The sequence below is a fragment of the Schistocerca americana genome, chromosome 3 (genome assembly GCF_021461395.2).
Source record: "Schistocerca americana isolate TAMUIC-IGC-003095 chromosome 3, iqSchAmer2.1, whole genome shotgun sequence".
NCBI classification, from domain to species: domain Eukaryota; kingdom Metazoa; phylum Arthropoda; class Insecta; order Orthoptera; family Acrididae; genus Schistocerca; species Schistocerca americana.
The window spans coordinates 313,250,980-313,265,823 of NC_060121.1; the positions used below are offsets into that span (position 1 = coordinate 313,250,980).

Consider the following 14,844-nt stretch of genomic DNA (forward strand, 5'->3'; position numbering starts at 1 on the left):
AAGTGTGCAGGCATTAAAGACTGCGCAATTCTTGCAATGTTTAGCTGCTATCTGTCCTACGTCTGTACAATACATGAGCTCCCGTTACAGTGTACTGCCTGTTAAGAAACGTCGTAGCTCGTTACATGGCCACAGTGGCATGTCGAGTAGTTCCCTGTTCGATATGTCGGTGGAATTCAACGTTGCGAAAGGGGTTTCCAATTAGAAGTTCTGAAATACTCGCCTGTCCTACCCTTGCAGCAGAGAGGTGGGATACCACATGCCATTGGATATTCAAGGGCCATTGAATGGCATGTCATAAATTACGATTGTGTACCCATTTCTATTTTTCAGATTATAGCGTCATCTGTGGCGAAATAAAGAAAATGCTTGAGACGAAAATATGTATATTTTGCTGTAGTATCGCAATTTGCAATAAAAAACGGGGGTTACCGTTGAAGACTTCATGGTTGCTCACCATCGCGAGGGGGATGGGGGGAGTGTCGAGTGTGGTATATTTGAATGCCCCGCCAGAGACCAAAAAATTGGAATTATAACTTTTACTGATCCGATATTTCAATATCTTCAGTTTAAATGAACACACTGTATATCACATTGTTATTATTGTATTTCAGAAGCTGCGAAAGTGTATTTACAGCCCACTGTTTCAAGTTCTTTTACAGTAATAAATTGAAAACACACTGAAATCGATGATGTACAACAGTAATTATTCCACGAGAATTGCGATAGGATGTGATATTTCGAGATATAGCCACAAGCGAACAGTCAAAAGGTGACATTCAGAGGTAGGGAGAAGACTAGTTGCAAAACGAAGTACAATCGAGTTGGACTTCTTGTGGCGTGAAGGAAGTTGCATTTCTTGAGGGATACCCCTGAAAATAGGGTTGCTCACACAAGCAACTGTGTCACTATAATTACGTTTGTGAACCCAGCTAATTCAGGTCTGCGGAATCCTGGTTTAAAAGCACTAGAGTTTTGAAATTTTGCATGTGCAATGTTTATTCAGATGTTGTTGTTGTTGTGGTCTTCAGTCCTGAGACTGGTTTGATGCAGCTCTCCATGCAACTCTATCCTGTGCAAGCTTCTTCATCTCCCAGTACCTACTGCAACCTACATCCTTCTGAATCTGCTTAGTGTATTCATCTCTTGGTCTCCCTCTACGATTTTTACCCTCCACGCTGCCCTCCAACGCTAAATTTGTGATCCCTTGATGCCTTAAAACATGCCCTACCAACCGATCCCTTCTTCTAGTCAAGTTGTGCCACAAACTCCTCTTCTCCCCAATTCTATTCAATACCTCCTCATTAGCTACGTGATCTACCCACCTTATCTTCAGCATTCTTCTGTAGCACCACATTTCGAACGCTTCTATTCTCTTCTTGTCCAAACTAGTTATCATCCATGTTTCACTTCCATACATGGCTACACTTCATACAAATACTTTCAGAAACGACTTCCTGACACTTAAATCTATACTCGATGTTAACAAATTTCTCTTCTTCAGAAACGATTTCCTTGCCATTGCCAGTCTACATTTTGTATCCTCTCTACTTCGACCATCATCAGTTATTTTACTCCCTAAATAGCAAAACTCCTTTACTACTTTAAGTGTCTCATTTCCTAATCTAATTCCCTCAGCATCACCCGATTTAATTTGACTACATTCCATTATCCTCGTTTTGCTTTTGTTGATGTTCATCTTATATCCTCCTTTCAAGACACTGTCCATTCTGTTCAACTTCTCTTCCAAGTTCTTTGCTGTCTCTGACAGAATTACAATGTCATCAGCGAACCTCAAAGTTTTTACTTCTTCTCCATGAATTTTAATACCTACTCCAAATTTTTCTTTTGTTTCCTTTACTGCTTGCGCAATATACAGATTGAATAACATCGGGGAGAGGCTACAACCCTGTCTCAGTCCTTTCCCAACCAATGCTTTCCTTTCATGCCCCTCGACTCTTATAACTGCCATCTGATTTCTGTACAAATTGCAAATAGCCTTACGCTCCCTGTATTTTATACCTGCCACCTTCAGAATTTGAAAGACAGTATTCCAGTTAACATTGTCAAAAGCTTTCTCTAAGTCTACAAATGCTAGAAACGTAGGTTTGCCTTTTCTTAATCTTTCTTCTAAGATTAGTCGTAAGGTTAGTATTGCCTCACGTGTTCCAACATTTCTACGGAATCCAAGCTGATCTTCCCTGAGGTCCGCTTCTACCAGTTTTTCCATTCATCTGTAAAGAATTCGCGTTAGTATTTTGAAGCTGTGACTTATTAAACTGATAGTTCGGTAATTTTCACATCTGTCAACACCTGCTTTCTTTGGGATTGGAATTATTATATTCTTCTTGAAGTCTGAGGGTATTTCGCCTGTCTCATACATCTTGCTCACCAGATGGTAGAGTTTTGTCATGACGGGCTCTACCAAGGCCATCAGTAGTTCTAATGGAATGTTGTCTACTCCTGGGGCCTTGTTTCGACTCAGGTCTTTCAGTGCTCTGTCAAACTCTTCACGCAGTATCTTATCTCCCATTTCGTCTTCATCTACATCCTCTTCCATTTCCATAATATTGTCCTCAAGTACATCGCCCTTGTATAAACCCTCTATATACTCCTTCCATCTTTCTGCCTTTCCTTCTTTGCTTAGAACTGGGTTGCCATCTGAGCTCTTGATATTCATACAAGTGGTTCTCTTCTCTCCAAAGGTCTCTTTAATTTTCCTGTAGGCAGTATCTACCTTACCCCTAGTGAGACAAGCCTCTACATCCTTACATTTGTCCTCCAGCCATCCCTGCTTAGCCATTTTGCACTTCCTGTCGATCTCATTTTTGAGACGTTTGTATTCCTTTTTGCCTGCTTCATTTACTGCATTTTTATATTTTCTCCTTTCATCAATTAAATTCAATATTTCTTCTGTTACCCAAGGATTTCTACTAGCCCTCGTCTTTTTACCTATTTGATCCTCTGCTGCCTTTACTACTTCATCCCTCAAAGCTACCCATTCTTCTTCTACTGTATTTCTTTCCCCCATTCCTGTCAATTGTTCCCTTATGCTCTCCCTGAAACTCTCTACAACCTTCTGGTTTAGTCAGTTTATCCAGGTCCCATCTCCTTAAATTCACACCTTTTTGCAGTTTCTTCAGTTTTAATCTACAGGTTATAACCAATAGATTGTGGTCAGAATCCACATCTGCCCCTGGAAATGTCTTACAATTTAAAACCTGGTTCCTAAATCTCTGTCTCACCATTATATAATCTATCTGATACCTTTTAGTATCTCCAGGATTCTTCCAGGTATACAACCTTCTTTTATGATTCTTGAACCAAGTGTTAGCTATGATTAAGTTATGCTCTGTGCAAAATTCTACAAGGCGGCTTCCTCTTTCATTTCTTCCCCCCAATCCATATTCACCTACTATGTTTCCTTGTCTCCCTTTTCCTACTGACGAATTCCAGTCACCCATGACTATTAAATTTTCGTCTCCCTTCACTACCTGAATAATTTCTTTTATCTCGTCATACATTTCATCAATTTCTTCATCATCTGCAGAGCTAGTTGGCATATAAACTTGTAATACTTTAGTTGGCATGGGCTTTGTGTCTATCTTGGCCACAATAATGTGTTCACTATGCTGTTTGTAGTAGTTAACCCGCACTCCTATTTTTTTATTCATTATTAAACCTACTCCTGCATTACCCCTATTTGATTTTGTATTTATAACCCTGTAATCACCTGACCAAAAGTCTTGTTCCTCCTGCCACCGAACTTCACTAATTCCCACTATATCTAACTTTAACTTATCCATTTCCCTTTTTAAATTTTCTAACCTACCTGCCCGATTAAGGGATCTGACATTCCACGCTCCGATCCGTAGAATGCCAGTTTTCTTTCTCCTGATAGCGACGTCCTCTTGAGTTGTCCCCGCCCGGAGATCCGAATGGGGGACTATTTTACCTCCGGAATATTTTACCCAAGAGGACACCATCATCATTTAATCATACAGTAAAGCTGCATGTCCTCGGGAAAAATTACGGCTGTAGTTTCCCCTTGCTTTCAGCCGTTCGCAGTACCAGCACAGGAAGGCCGTTTTGGTTGATGTTACAAGGCCAGATCAGTCAATCATCCAGACTGTTGCCCCTGCAACTACTGAAAAGGCTGCTGCCCCTCTTCAGGAACCACATGTTTGTCTGGCCTCTCAACAGATACCCCTCTGTTGTGGTTGCACCTACGGTACGGCCATCTGTATCGCTGAGGCACGCAAGCCTCCCCACCAACGGCAAGGTCCATGGTTCATGGGGGGAGGTTTATTCATATATCTGTGGAAAAAGATCTTTGCATTAGTTCTGGTTTTGCAATCGCAGTGGCATGTCTTTGCTCAACAGACTTTAGAGTTCTCTGGTAATGTGTTCTAAAGGGTGGGGGAATGAGTGGAACATGTGGTGAAGTGTAATGTGGGGGAATCTGTAGATAAAACATAAGCTATTTGAAGTTGTCCGAACTGTTGTCCAAAAATCTCTAAACATGGCGATGTATAATTTTAAAAAGATTGCTGTCGTACCGCCAGCAAAGGTAAAATATACTTTTAATTGGTGCAATGTCAAAAATAACTTGTTTACGTCGAAACATACAGTGAAATGTACTACTGTTTTGCATTTTAGGATTTTATAGATATTACCCTCTCAAAAACACAACGGAAGACGCCAACTGTTATTCACAAGAACTACAAAATATCAAGAATAAGGCAGTTTTATATGCGCAAGGTGAAATTCACACAACAGAATTTCCACGATAGGCTCTCTGAGATTATACAGGACTTTCCGAAACTTGACGTAAGTTCTTTTCCTTTTGCTTTATTTTATATAACAGAGTGAGATGAACTGAATAAAAATTTTTGACTTTTAATTTATGACAAAAACGTGCTTGAATGATGACTCGTACGTAAGATTCAATGATGTGTGTGTTTGCATATGTAGGTTGAAGGAAAAAAAAATTGAACACTGTAGTTTTTGTCACAGCTTTTCGAATTGAAGTTATTTGGACGACACTTAAAATTTCTCTTAAAAGTTTAGTGTCAAGTGCCTTTCTCGATTTTGTTATAGTCTACATTTTAATTCCATTTAATTTATTATTATTAAGCCAGTTCGTCTACAGGTTTTAGTTTTGTTAAGTATTTTACAGATATTCAATGTGTCCCTTTCGTTAATGGTTGCTTGCCCAGTGTTGCGACACATTTACATGTTGCACATTTAATAAGAAATGTTTCAATGAAAGTTGATTTTCCAAGTGAGACTGGTAGCCAGTTCATGGATGGTTTTCAGATGGAAGGTATAAAGTTGAATACTCTGTGAATTAATTTGGATAATTCGTTTATTATCAGTTCAAGGGCAGTCTCATGTCCCAGACAATACATTTGCATGAAATCTGTCTATAGAACTCTTCTCCCTCACCTTCAAATGGCTGTATTGGATCACATGATGTCACGCAGTGTGAGGGCACCACACTGCAGTTTGATACCTGCAGTGGTGATTGAAATTTGCAATGATTTACCAACCACAATCCCGTGTGTTCTGATTTGGAATGTTATGTCTGTGGTCCACTTCAGCCAAATGTCAGGATAGACTTGTCAGTTCCTCTGAATTAGTGCTTCATCAGTCAATAAAATATTAAATCCTTACAAGGAAGGAGTCTCGCACCTGTTGGATTGTTTTGACCATCTTCAGATTTTTCTCTTAAACTCATCTTGGAGACGCTGTATAATTTGAAATATGCAGGTTGTCCTAAGAGTTTGCTCTTTTAGTATCATATGTACATTTTCTTTGATTAAATTACTCTCTAATGAACTGAATACCTTCAAATTTCTAACTTATCCTGCAAATCTTGTTTGTTGCAATTCTTTTGAGTGGGATGTTGGTGTTTCCTTACTTCTCTTATGCTCAAATTTCCATTTCTTTTCGCGTAATGTATTCAGCATGCTTCATGATATATGTGGTTTTGAAACAGTAACTTGAGTGTGACCATGTTTCTTACATTTTAACCTTCTGTTTCAAATCTCATAGGAATTTGAGAAAAATGTGAGGGTCCTACATTCTCAGGAAGGCCCCAGTCGGGTCATTGTCACGCAAACTGCAACAAGGATCTTAATTGGGGCTGCTTTTCTGATTTGTGCTGATGTGCAAACAATGGGGCTGTTGTGTCTCCAGGACCTGTGGGATAATCTGTAGCTTATTTTTTTTACAACTGTGTGTATGGTATCCTAATATGCTGTTGCCCGATTTATAGTCCCAGCTACATAACTCAAGTGGGCCCCTACTAGGGATTGCCACTTTACACACTGCCATTGATATTGCATCACTGTTGTATGCACATCATTCTTGCACAATAATTGAGTACTTTTCATTTTTCCAATGCGTAATGTAAATGTTCAACACATTTTCCCACTAGTTTTGGCCAAGTTGGCAAATGAAGTCAGCAGATCAAATATTGCCTCAGTGAAGGGTATTACCGTACATTACATTATATGTGTGGTGAGAGTATGTGTGGGTGCCTGTTTGGTTGTGGGATTACAGAATCGTCTGATTCCAGCTGTCTGCTTTGACCCCTGATGTCATCAGTATGGCGGAAATGACCATTCTCAGCGTGTCCAATATGGTGACAATGATGTCACTACATAAACATGCCAACAGACATGAAAATATATATAAATATGACAATAACATCTCCCTCCAAATATATAATCAAACTAAATATAAACATATAAAAACTCACATGATCCCAAACCACACAAAATGATAAAAAAACACAAAATTCCCACATTCCACTACACCCACAAAATCCAGAGGAACTGGTCACTTCCTTTCACCTGCATACCTCAACTGCAATTGTCAATACCACAAAATAAAAACCTACAACTACAAAACTTAGAATTGGACCACAAAACCAACATTTAAAACAACAAAACTTAGAATTGAACACTTCACTTGACCTATATAGGTCAACAATAGCTGATGATACCAAAGCAAATACATATACAATGATAAAAATTGGAATCGGACACTTCCCTTAACCAATAGGTCAACTACAGCTGACGATACCAAAACACATACATCTCCAATGACAAAAATTGGAATCTGTTACTTCCCTTGACCACAGCTGACAGCAACAAAAAACAAACACCTACACTTGCAAGATATAGAACCAAACTACAACACATCAAAAACCCCACAAAACACACACACACAAAGCCAAAAAAACTCCCCAACCTCCTTTCCCCCCCCCCCCCCCCCCCACACACACACAAAGAATCCACCAACAAATAAAAAGCACAAAATAAACGAAACTAAATCACACATTACAACTCAAAAATAATTGCGACAAAACAGTTCCTATGCAACATAATCATAAAACAGCATTCCCCCCCCCCCCCCCCCCACCCAATCCACCTAAATTCACCACCATTCCCTGCTCTCCACACATACAAAAACCCCTCAAATAACCACCCTTGGCCTGTACATCTTACTAACTCACTCAAAAAAATGTGGAAAGTACAATACTCATCTAAATGAGATTGCAGGTGAGAAGAGCGCCTCTTCCCCCTCCCCATGACTGATTTAACTGCCCCCCCCCCCCCCTCCCCCTGCAAACCCTCTATTGTATTGGTACATGCCCCAATTTCATAATTTTTGAACTCTAAACTATGAGTAACAACTAAATGATCATAACCCCTCTTTCCTAACTCCCTATCCAACAAAAAAGCATCTGACACTATAGTACTCCCCTTCTCCATATACTCTTCAATTAACCCCACCAATTCCCTCTTAGTGCGTCCTTCTAAAACCCTGAAAATACAATCTGGATACCCACCTCCCAAAATAACGGACCCCCACACCCATAAACCAGCCAGAGACTTTCCCCTCCCATACTTTCTCTTCCCAAACTGAGATTCATCCATCTCGACCATTACCCCCCGGCCCTCCCAACTTACCCCTATACTTCACATATTCCAAACACACGTCCCTACAAAAAGAAAACCAGTCTAAAACCGTCCTCTCACTCACTCCAGTCTCATGTGTGCAAAAACTGATAGAGGACGTATAACAAAAATAATAAGTCATCAAAGCAATCACTCTGATGGCCAACCTAGATTTCTCGAACCAGGTACCGTGTCTGATGGAGTGCCAAAGGCTATCCTTTCGGCTCTACCATATACAGGGTGAGTCACCTAACATTACCGCTGGATATATTTCGTAAACCACATCAAATACTGACGAATCGATTCCACAGACCGAACGTGAGGAGAGCGGCTAGTGTAATTGGTTAATACAAACCATAAAAAAGTGCACGGAAGTATGTTTTTTAACACAAACCTACGTTTTTTAAAAATGGAACCCCGTTAGTTTTGTTAGCAGATCTGAACATATAAACAAATATGTAATCAGTGTCATTTGTTGCATTGTAAAATGTTAATTACATCTGGAGATATTGTAACCTAAAGTTGACGCTTGAGTACCCCTCCTCCGCTGTTCGATCGTGTGTATTGGAGAGCACCGAATTACGTAGGGATCCAAAGGGAACAGTGATGGACCTTAGGTACAGAAGAGACTGGAACAGCACATTATGTCCACATGCTAACACCTTTTTATTGGTCTTTTTCACTGACGCACATGTACATTACCATGAGGGGTGAGGTACACGTACACACGTGTGTCCCGACATGTCAGGCCAATAGATGCTCAATGTGGTGGCCGCCATTTGCTGCACACAATTGCAATCTCTGGCGTAATGAATGTCGTACACGCCGCAGTACATCTGGTGTAATGTCGCCGCAGGCTGCCACAATACGTTGTTTCATATCCTCTGGGGTTGTAGGCACATCACGGTACACATTATCCTTTAACGTACCCCACAGAAAGAAGTCCAGAGGTGTAAGATCAGGAGAACGGGCTGGCCAATTTATGCGTCCTCCACGTCCTATGAAACGCCTGTCGAACATCCTGTCAAGGGCCAGCCTATTGTTAATTGCGGAATGTGCAGGTGCACCATCATGCTGATACCACATACGTTGACGCGTTTCCTGTGGGACATTTTCGAGCAACGTTGGCAGATCATTCTGTAGAAACGCGATGTATGTTGCAGCTGTTTGGGCCCCTGCAATGAAGTGAGGACCAATGAGGTGGTCGCCAATGATTCCGCACCATACATTTACAGTCCACGGTCGCTGTCGCTCTACCTGTCTGAGCCAGCGAGGATTGTCCGCGGACCAGTAATGCATGTTCCGTAGATTCACTGCCCCGTGGTTTGTGAAACCCGCTTCATCGGTAAACAGGTAGAACTGCAACGCATTCTCTGTTAATGCCCATTGACAGAATTAAATTCGATGATTAAAGTTATCATCATGTAATTGCTGGTGTAGCGACACATGAAACGGGTGAAAGCGGTGACGATGCAGTATGCGCATAACACTACTTTGACTCAGTCCACCGGCTCTCGCAATGTCCCGTGTACTCATGTGTGGGTTCATGGCAACAGCAGCTAACACACCAACTGCACCCGCTTCTCCTGTGACGGGCCTGTTACGGACCCGTTTGCGTGCTATGACCATACCTGTTGCATACAGTTGGCGGTAGATTTTTTGCAATGTGCGGCACGTTGGATGCTCTCTGTCCGGGTACCGTTCTGCATACACCCTGCAGGCTTCAGCTGCATTTCGTCGACATTCGCCATAGTTGAGTATCATCTCCGCCTTTTCAGAGTTCGAATACACCATGGTCACAGTTCCTACAACACTACACTATCACAGACGTCTGGTAACACGGGGTACTACAGTTGGTCTGCATGCGGAGACGAATGCAGAATAACAATAGCAGCAAGCACTACATGCGGACACTGCGGCAGCTAGACCAAACCACAACAGTGCACGACAGCCACACTCGTAAACACGGTCGTCATCGTAAACATGTCCCTGCAGATGCTGCTCACCAACTGTGGCCCGTGTTTGTTACAACACGCAACTGAACGTCGGAGGTTTCAAGCGTCAACTTTAGGTTACAATATCTCCGGATGTAATTAACATTTTACAAACGGCACTGATTACGTATTTGTTTATATGTTCAGATGTGCTAACAAAACTAACATGGTTCCATTAAAAAAAACGTAGGTTTGTGTTAAAAAACATACTTCTGTGCATTTTTGTATGGTTTGTATTAAACAATTACACTGGCCCCTCTCCTCACGTTCGGTCTGTGGAATCGGTTCGTCAGTATTTGATGTGGTTTACGAAATATATCCAGCAGCAACGTTAGGTGACTCACCCTGTATAATGGACCCTGATGCGAGATGCTGGAACTCTCGTCAATCTCATGTTTTCCCTTCATACGCTACCATTTCACAATTTCTGGAGTCTGAACATCTGGAGAAACTTGATGAGAGACATCATATCCTCGCTCATCCCAATGCGCAACCTAGAGCTATTGTATTTCATAATCTTATTCATACCTAACAGGAGAAGCAACACAATAAAATAGTGTCTCACTGCACAGCAAGCAGCAAACGAATAACACCTATTGACAATGCAATCACATTAAAAAAAATAATAATAGTAATTTAATTATTAACTCACTGAAACCAATTTCAATTCTTCAGTCACAGACACTCAGAAAAACTGCACACTGCCATCACCAAGGCTCAAATGAACCCAATACACCACACCTCTCTCTCTCTCTCTCTCTCTCTCTCTCTCTCTCTCTCTCTCTCTCTCTCTCTCTCCACTACCAGAAAACACCATCAACCACAGCAAGACAACATCTACAGACACAATCAACTCGTATACCAAACTCTGCACCATAGTGACTTCACACACCACAATACCCTTACATCACTGGTCAAAGCAGAAGGGTGGGATTGGACGCCTCTGTTGACCCGTACTTTTGTAATAAAAAGTGCAAGAGTGAATACGATCTGCTGTTACATGTTTCTATGCACCACACATCTGTCTGCTATAGGTAAGTGGCTTTCTGTAAAGTATATTATGTTAGCCACATAATTTCAACATTACGGTTTGATTTAAATTTTATAACCACAGTTCAGTCCAAGCCTAGATAAATAAGGTTAGTTTCTCAGAGAAGTATGACTAAATTCTCTAGGAAATTGATATCTGTATAAATATGTATATATAGCACTCAGGTGTGATATATTTGAATTTAATATAATGTCAGGTTTTAGCTGTCGACAATTTTCCACTACACCTGTGTATTTAGTGTGCAAGTTCCAAAGATGTAGGGACATCAATTGTGATGTATTTGCTTGCCTCATTGATTATCAGAAGGCATTTGATTGTGTGAAGCATGAACAAATGATAGAAGTACTAAAGGAAAAAGGAATTGATGGGAAAGAATAATAGCCATTTATACAGGAACCAATCTGCAGTCATGAGAATAGATAAAGACCAATCAGAACAAGTGAGAATACGGCTGGGGTCAGGCAGAACTGTATAATATCACCGATACTCTTTAATCAGAACACACATTCAAAGAAGCCTTACTTGATGTGGAAGAAGGAATCTCAGTGAATGGGGCCACACTCAACAATTTTCGTTATGCAGATGACACCATGGTGTTTGCTTATACAATGGAAGGACAGCAGAAACTGATAAACAAAATTTTTAAGACAAGCAAGAAATATGGCTTGGACATCAACACAAACAAAACAATTTTAAATAAAATTTGTGATCATCAGCACGAAGAACATTCGAGGTGTGAATCTGTGCATCGGTGGCACAAGCATAGAGCAAGTTTCACATTACCCGTATCTGGGCACCATTGTTAACGATGCGTGGGACAACTTGCAGGAGATAGTGTTGCATCGGAATGGCAAGGAGCATTTTCAGCTCGATGAGCTCAGCCTTCAGTTTTACCATGAACACAAAAATGTGGCTTCTCAGGTGCTGTCTGTGTGTGTGTGTGTGTGTGTGTGTGTGTGTGTGTGTGTGTGTGTGTGTGTGTGTGTGTGTGTGGAAACATGGACCCCTACAAAGGCAACCACTGCCTTTGGCTGTACAGAATAATGTTGAGAATATCATGCACTCAAAAAGTGACAAACGTTGAGGTTCTGTGTCGAGTTAATAAAAGTCCAGAGCTGATCAACATCATCGAGTGTTGCAAACTACAATACCTTGGCAACTTCATGAGGAATCAAAAAAGATATGAGCTGCTTCAATGTATCCTACAAGGAAAAATCGAGGGAAAGAGACCTCTGGGATGAAGAAGAATTTCCTGGCTCGACAACCTCAGATCTTGGTTTAATATTAGCTCAGAAGAACTGTCACGCATTGCAACTGATAAAGACAGAATAGCCATGATGATCGCCAATGTCTGAAGCGGACAGGCACACTAAGAACACCACCACCCTTGTACCTTACAGTGTGTATACATTTCATTACAACAATCTGGCATAACACATTCTATAAACACAAAAAAATTAGAAGCATTGAGAACACAATACTGACAAACAAGTATTGACTAACCTTACTTACTTTGAAGACATTGTTTCTCGGTATCCATAATTAACCTCTTATCAGCAGGAAATTGACACAGGGGATGGGTTGCATGTGTTGGCATGTGACATTCATAGTAATAGATGGAAATTCTACTTAATGAAATCATGCCAGCATTAAAAGTGACTTTCAAAATGGAAAGTGTCTCAAATGGATCATGTAATAAATCACACTGCAAATCATTCTAATTGATTCCATTACCACTTTGAGTGTGAAAGGTAGTTCAAGCAAATGGAAATTTTTAAATGTGAATGCTACATCTTTGGTTGAACTAAACGAGTAAACCACAGAATTCGATTTTTTAAAGAAATGGTTGGTGAAGATACTTTATGAAAGACAGTGAGCTCACAGATGAATATCTATAACACATTTTTGCTCACAGTTCTAGTGTGCTGGGCGGCCTGGATGTGGTTTTTAGCCAGTTTACCTCATCCCATTGTCTGGTGCTCACATTCTGCTTCAGATATAGACTGTGCAAACACGTAGAAAGCAATCTCACATTTGCAAATAGTGTAGTCTAGCTACAGATGGGTACACTAGTTCCATCTTGTGAGGTGAATAGGAGACTGATCGTTGCATCCAGTGAGTGGTCTGGACCTGCATTTCTCAACCTTTCCTTCCTTTGGGTCACAGCAGAGTGCATTATGCCGCACACTTACATTTGATTTGTTTGCGTAGACACAAAAAAGCAAAAATATAAAATACAAACAACACATTTTATTATTATTATTATTATGTTTATAATCGTGTATAATGATAAAGCTTCTTGCAAATCGGACTACTCCAAGAAATAAGTTGATGGACAGTTTTTTACGTTCCGGATATTTTATCTGTGGGATATGAGTACACACGAAGTCTCATGGCACACCAATGTGTTGTGATATGGTGGTTGAGAAACAGTGGTCTAGACACTAAATGGTACAGTGTATTGGGAAAGGTCTGTTCAGATATTTGCGGTGTTTGATAATTGAATGTTTTGTGGAATTTCGTCGGGAAATATAACCAAAATACAATACTTGGACAAAAACAACATTTACTGCTCTTCTGAGCAAAGTGAGTGAATGAATGAATGTAGACTATTCCTACCTGTACTAACTGTAAATACTCCTGGGGGATGTATGTGACTAAGTATTAATGCAGGCAGAGCAAACTTCTAAGTGCATACCCTGGGGCCTGGCCTACTCGGGCTACTGACTACTTCAGCTAAGTTCCGTTAACTCTAACTTCTTAGTGCTCTTAAAAAGTCCAAATCCGAGGCCTACCTCCATAGAGGATCTCTCTTGGGATGACTGTGAATTCTTCATTGACTTGTGGGTGGCGTGCCGCTGTCCTATATTCTCTTGCGGCAGCTGTGCCCTTCCGCCCAGCTGCCTCCCAGTGGCATCATCTGAAGTGAGTCCATGTGTGACCATGTGTGGTCAAACCAATGGTGGCCTTAGACGAGTTCCGTGTTGGCATCTGGCCTATTCATAGCCAGCTACATTCCTGTGGTGGCACATTTGTATTCTCAATCAGAAACTGCTTGCCCTGCCTCCTGCTCTTTTGTCATTCTGGTGTTTCATTATTCATATACCTTCCTTCACTCAAATAAAAAATTTTGAGGGGGTGTCCTCAGTGACTACAAATTTTTAGAAAAGTTTTATTTGGTTATTTTTTAAAGAAAGTTCTTTTACAATGATGACAAAAAGAAGTACATAATCGCTTTACGATTCAGTTTCCTGGAAGAGACAGACATCCACCAAACAATAAATGTACACTTTCTCTCATGATTACAGTTCTGTTTCCTGGAAAGGATGAGTATATGCTTTATTTACAGTTGTATTGACAATGATTTTACTCTTCCTATCGTGACTATATCTGCTTTTACCATTTATTACTTTTGCTACAAAATTTAAAGGTTGTGTTTTATCCTCACCTCTCAAATATCTTGCGTCACTTTGCACATGCCTAGCAGATATTTTCCCACAATAAACGTCACACACTGCTTGAATACAGTGCTCTCTACAACACTTATGCTATTTACACAGACAATATGTAATAACTGTAATCGCTATGCCAGAGCTCGTGGTACTTCTCTCGGTCTCTGTTCAATTTATCAAACTTGTGTCCAGTAACTTTAGTTTTTACGTGCAGTCCTTTGGAACTTTTCAGACTGATTGCAGCATCTTAGCTTCACACACCTCATGGTCAAGTATAAATATGTCAAACAATGGAAAATCCAGGATGGAATGTAACAGTATTATGAAAAAGGAAAGTTGCCACTCACCATATAGCAGAGATGCTGAGCCGACTCTGC

General features: G+C 40.6%; 1 protein-coding gene across 1 annotated transcript in view; it reads left to right on the forward strand.

The window, feature by feature from the left end:
• The first annotated feature begins 4,388 nt into the window (after positions 1 to 4,388).
• The window catches only part of LOC124605457 (nucleolar GTP-binding protein 1), a 70,527-nt gene continuing 60,071 nt past the window's right edge, over positions 4,389 to 14,844 (forward strand). Inside the window, exons 1-2 of the mRNA XM_047137143.1 lie at positions 4,389 to 4,570; positions 4,660 to 4,830. Coding sequence (XP_046993099.1) covers positions 4,523 to 4,570; positions 4,660 to 4,830 — 219 coding nt within the window. The 5' untranslated portion in view covers positions 4,389 to 4,522. The remainder of the gene's footprint in view (positions 4,571 to 4,659; positions 4,831 to 14,844) is intronic.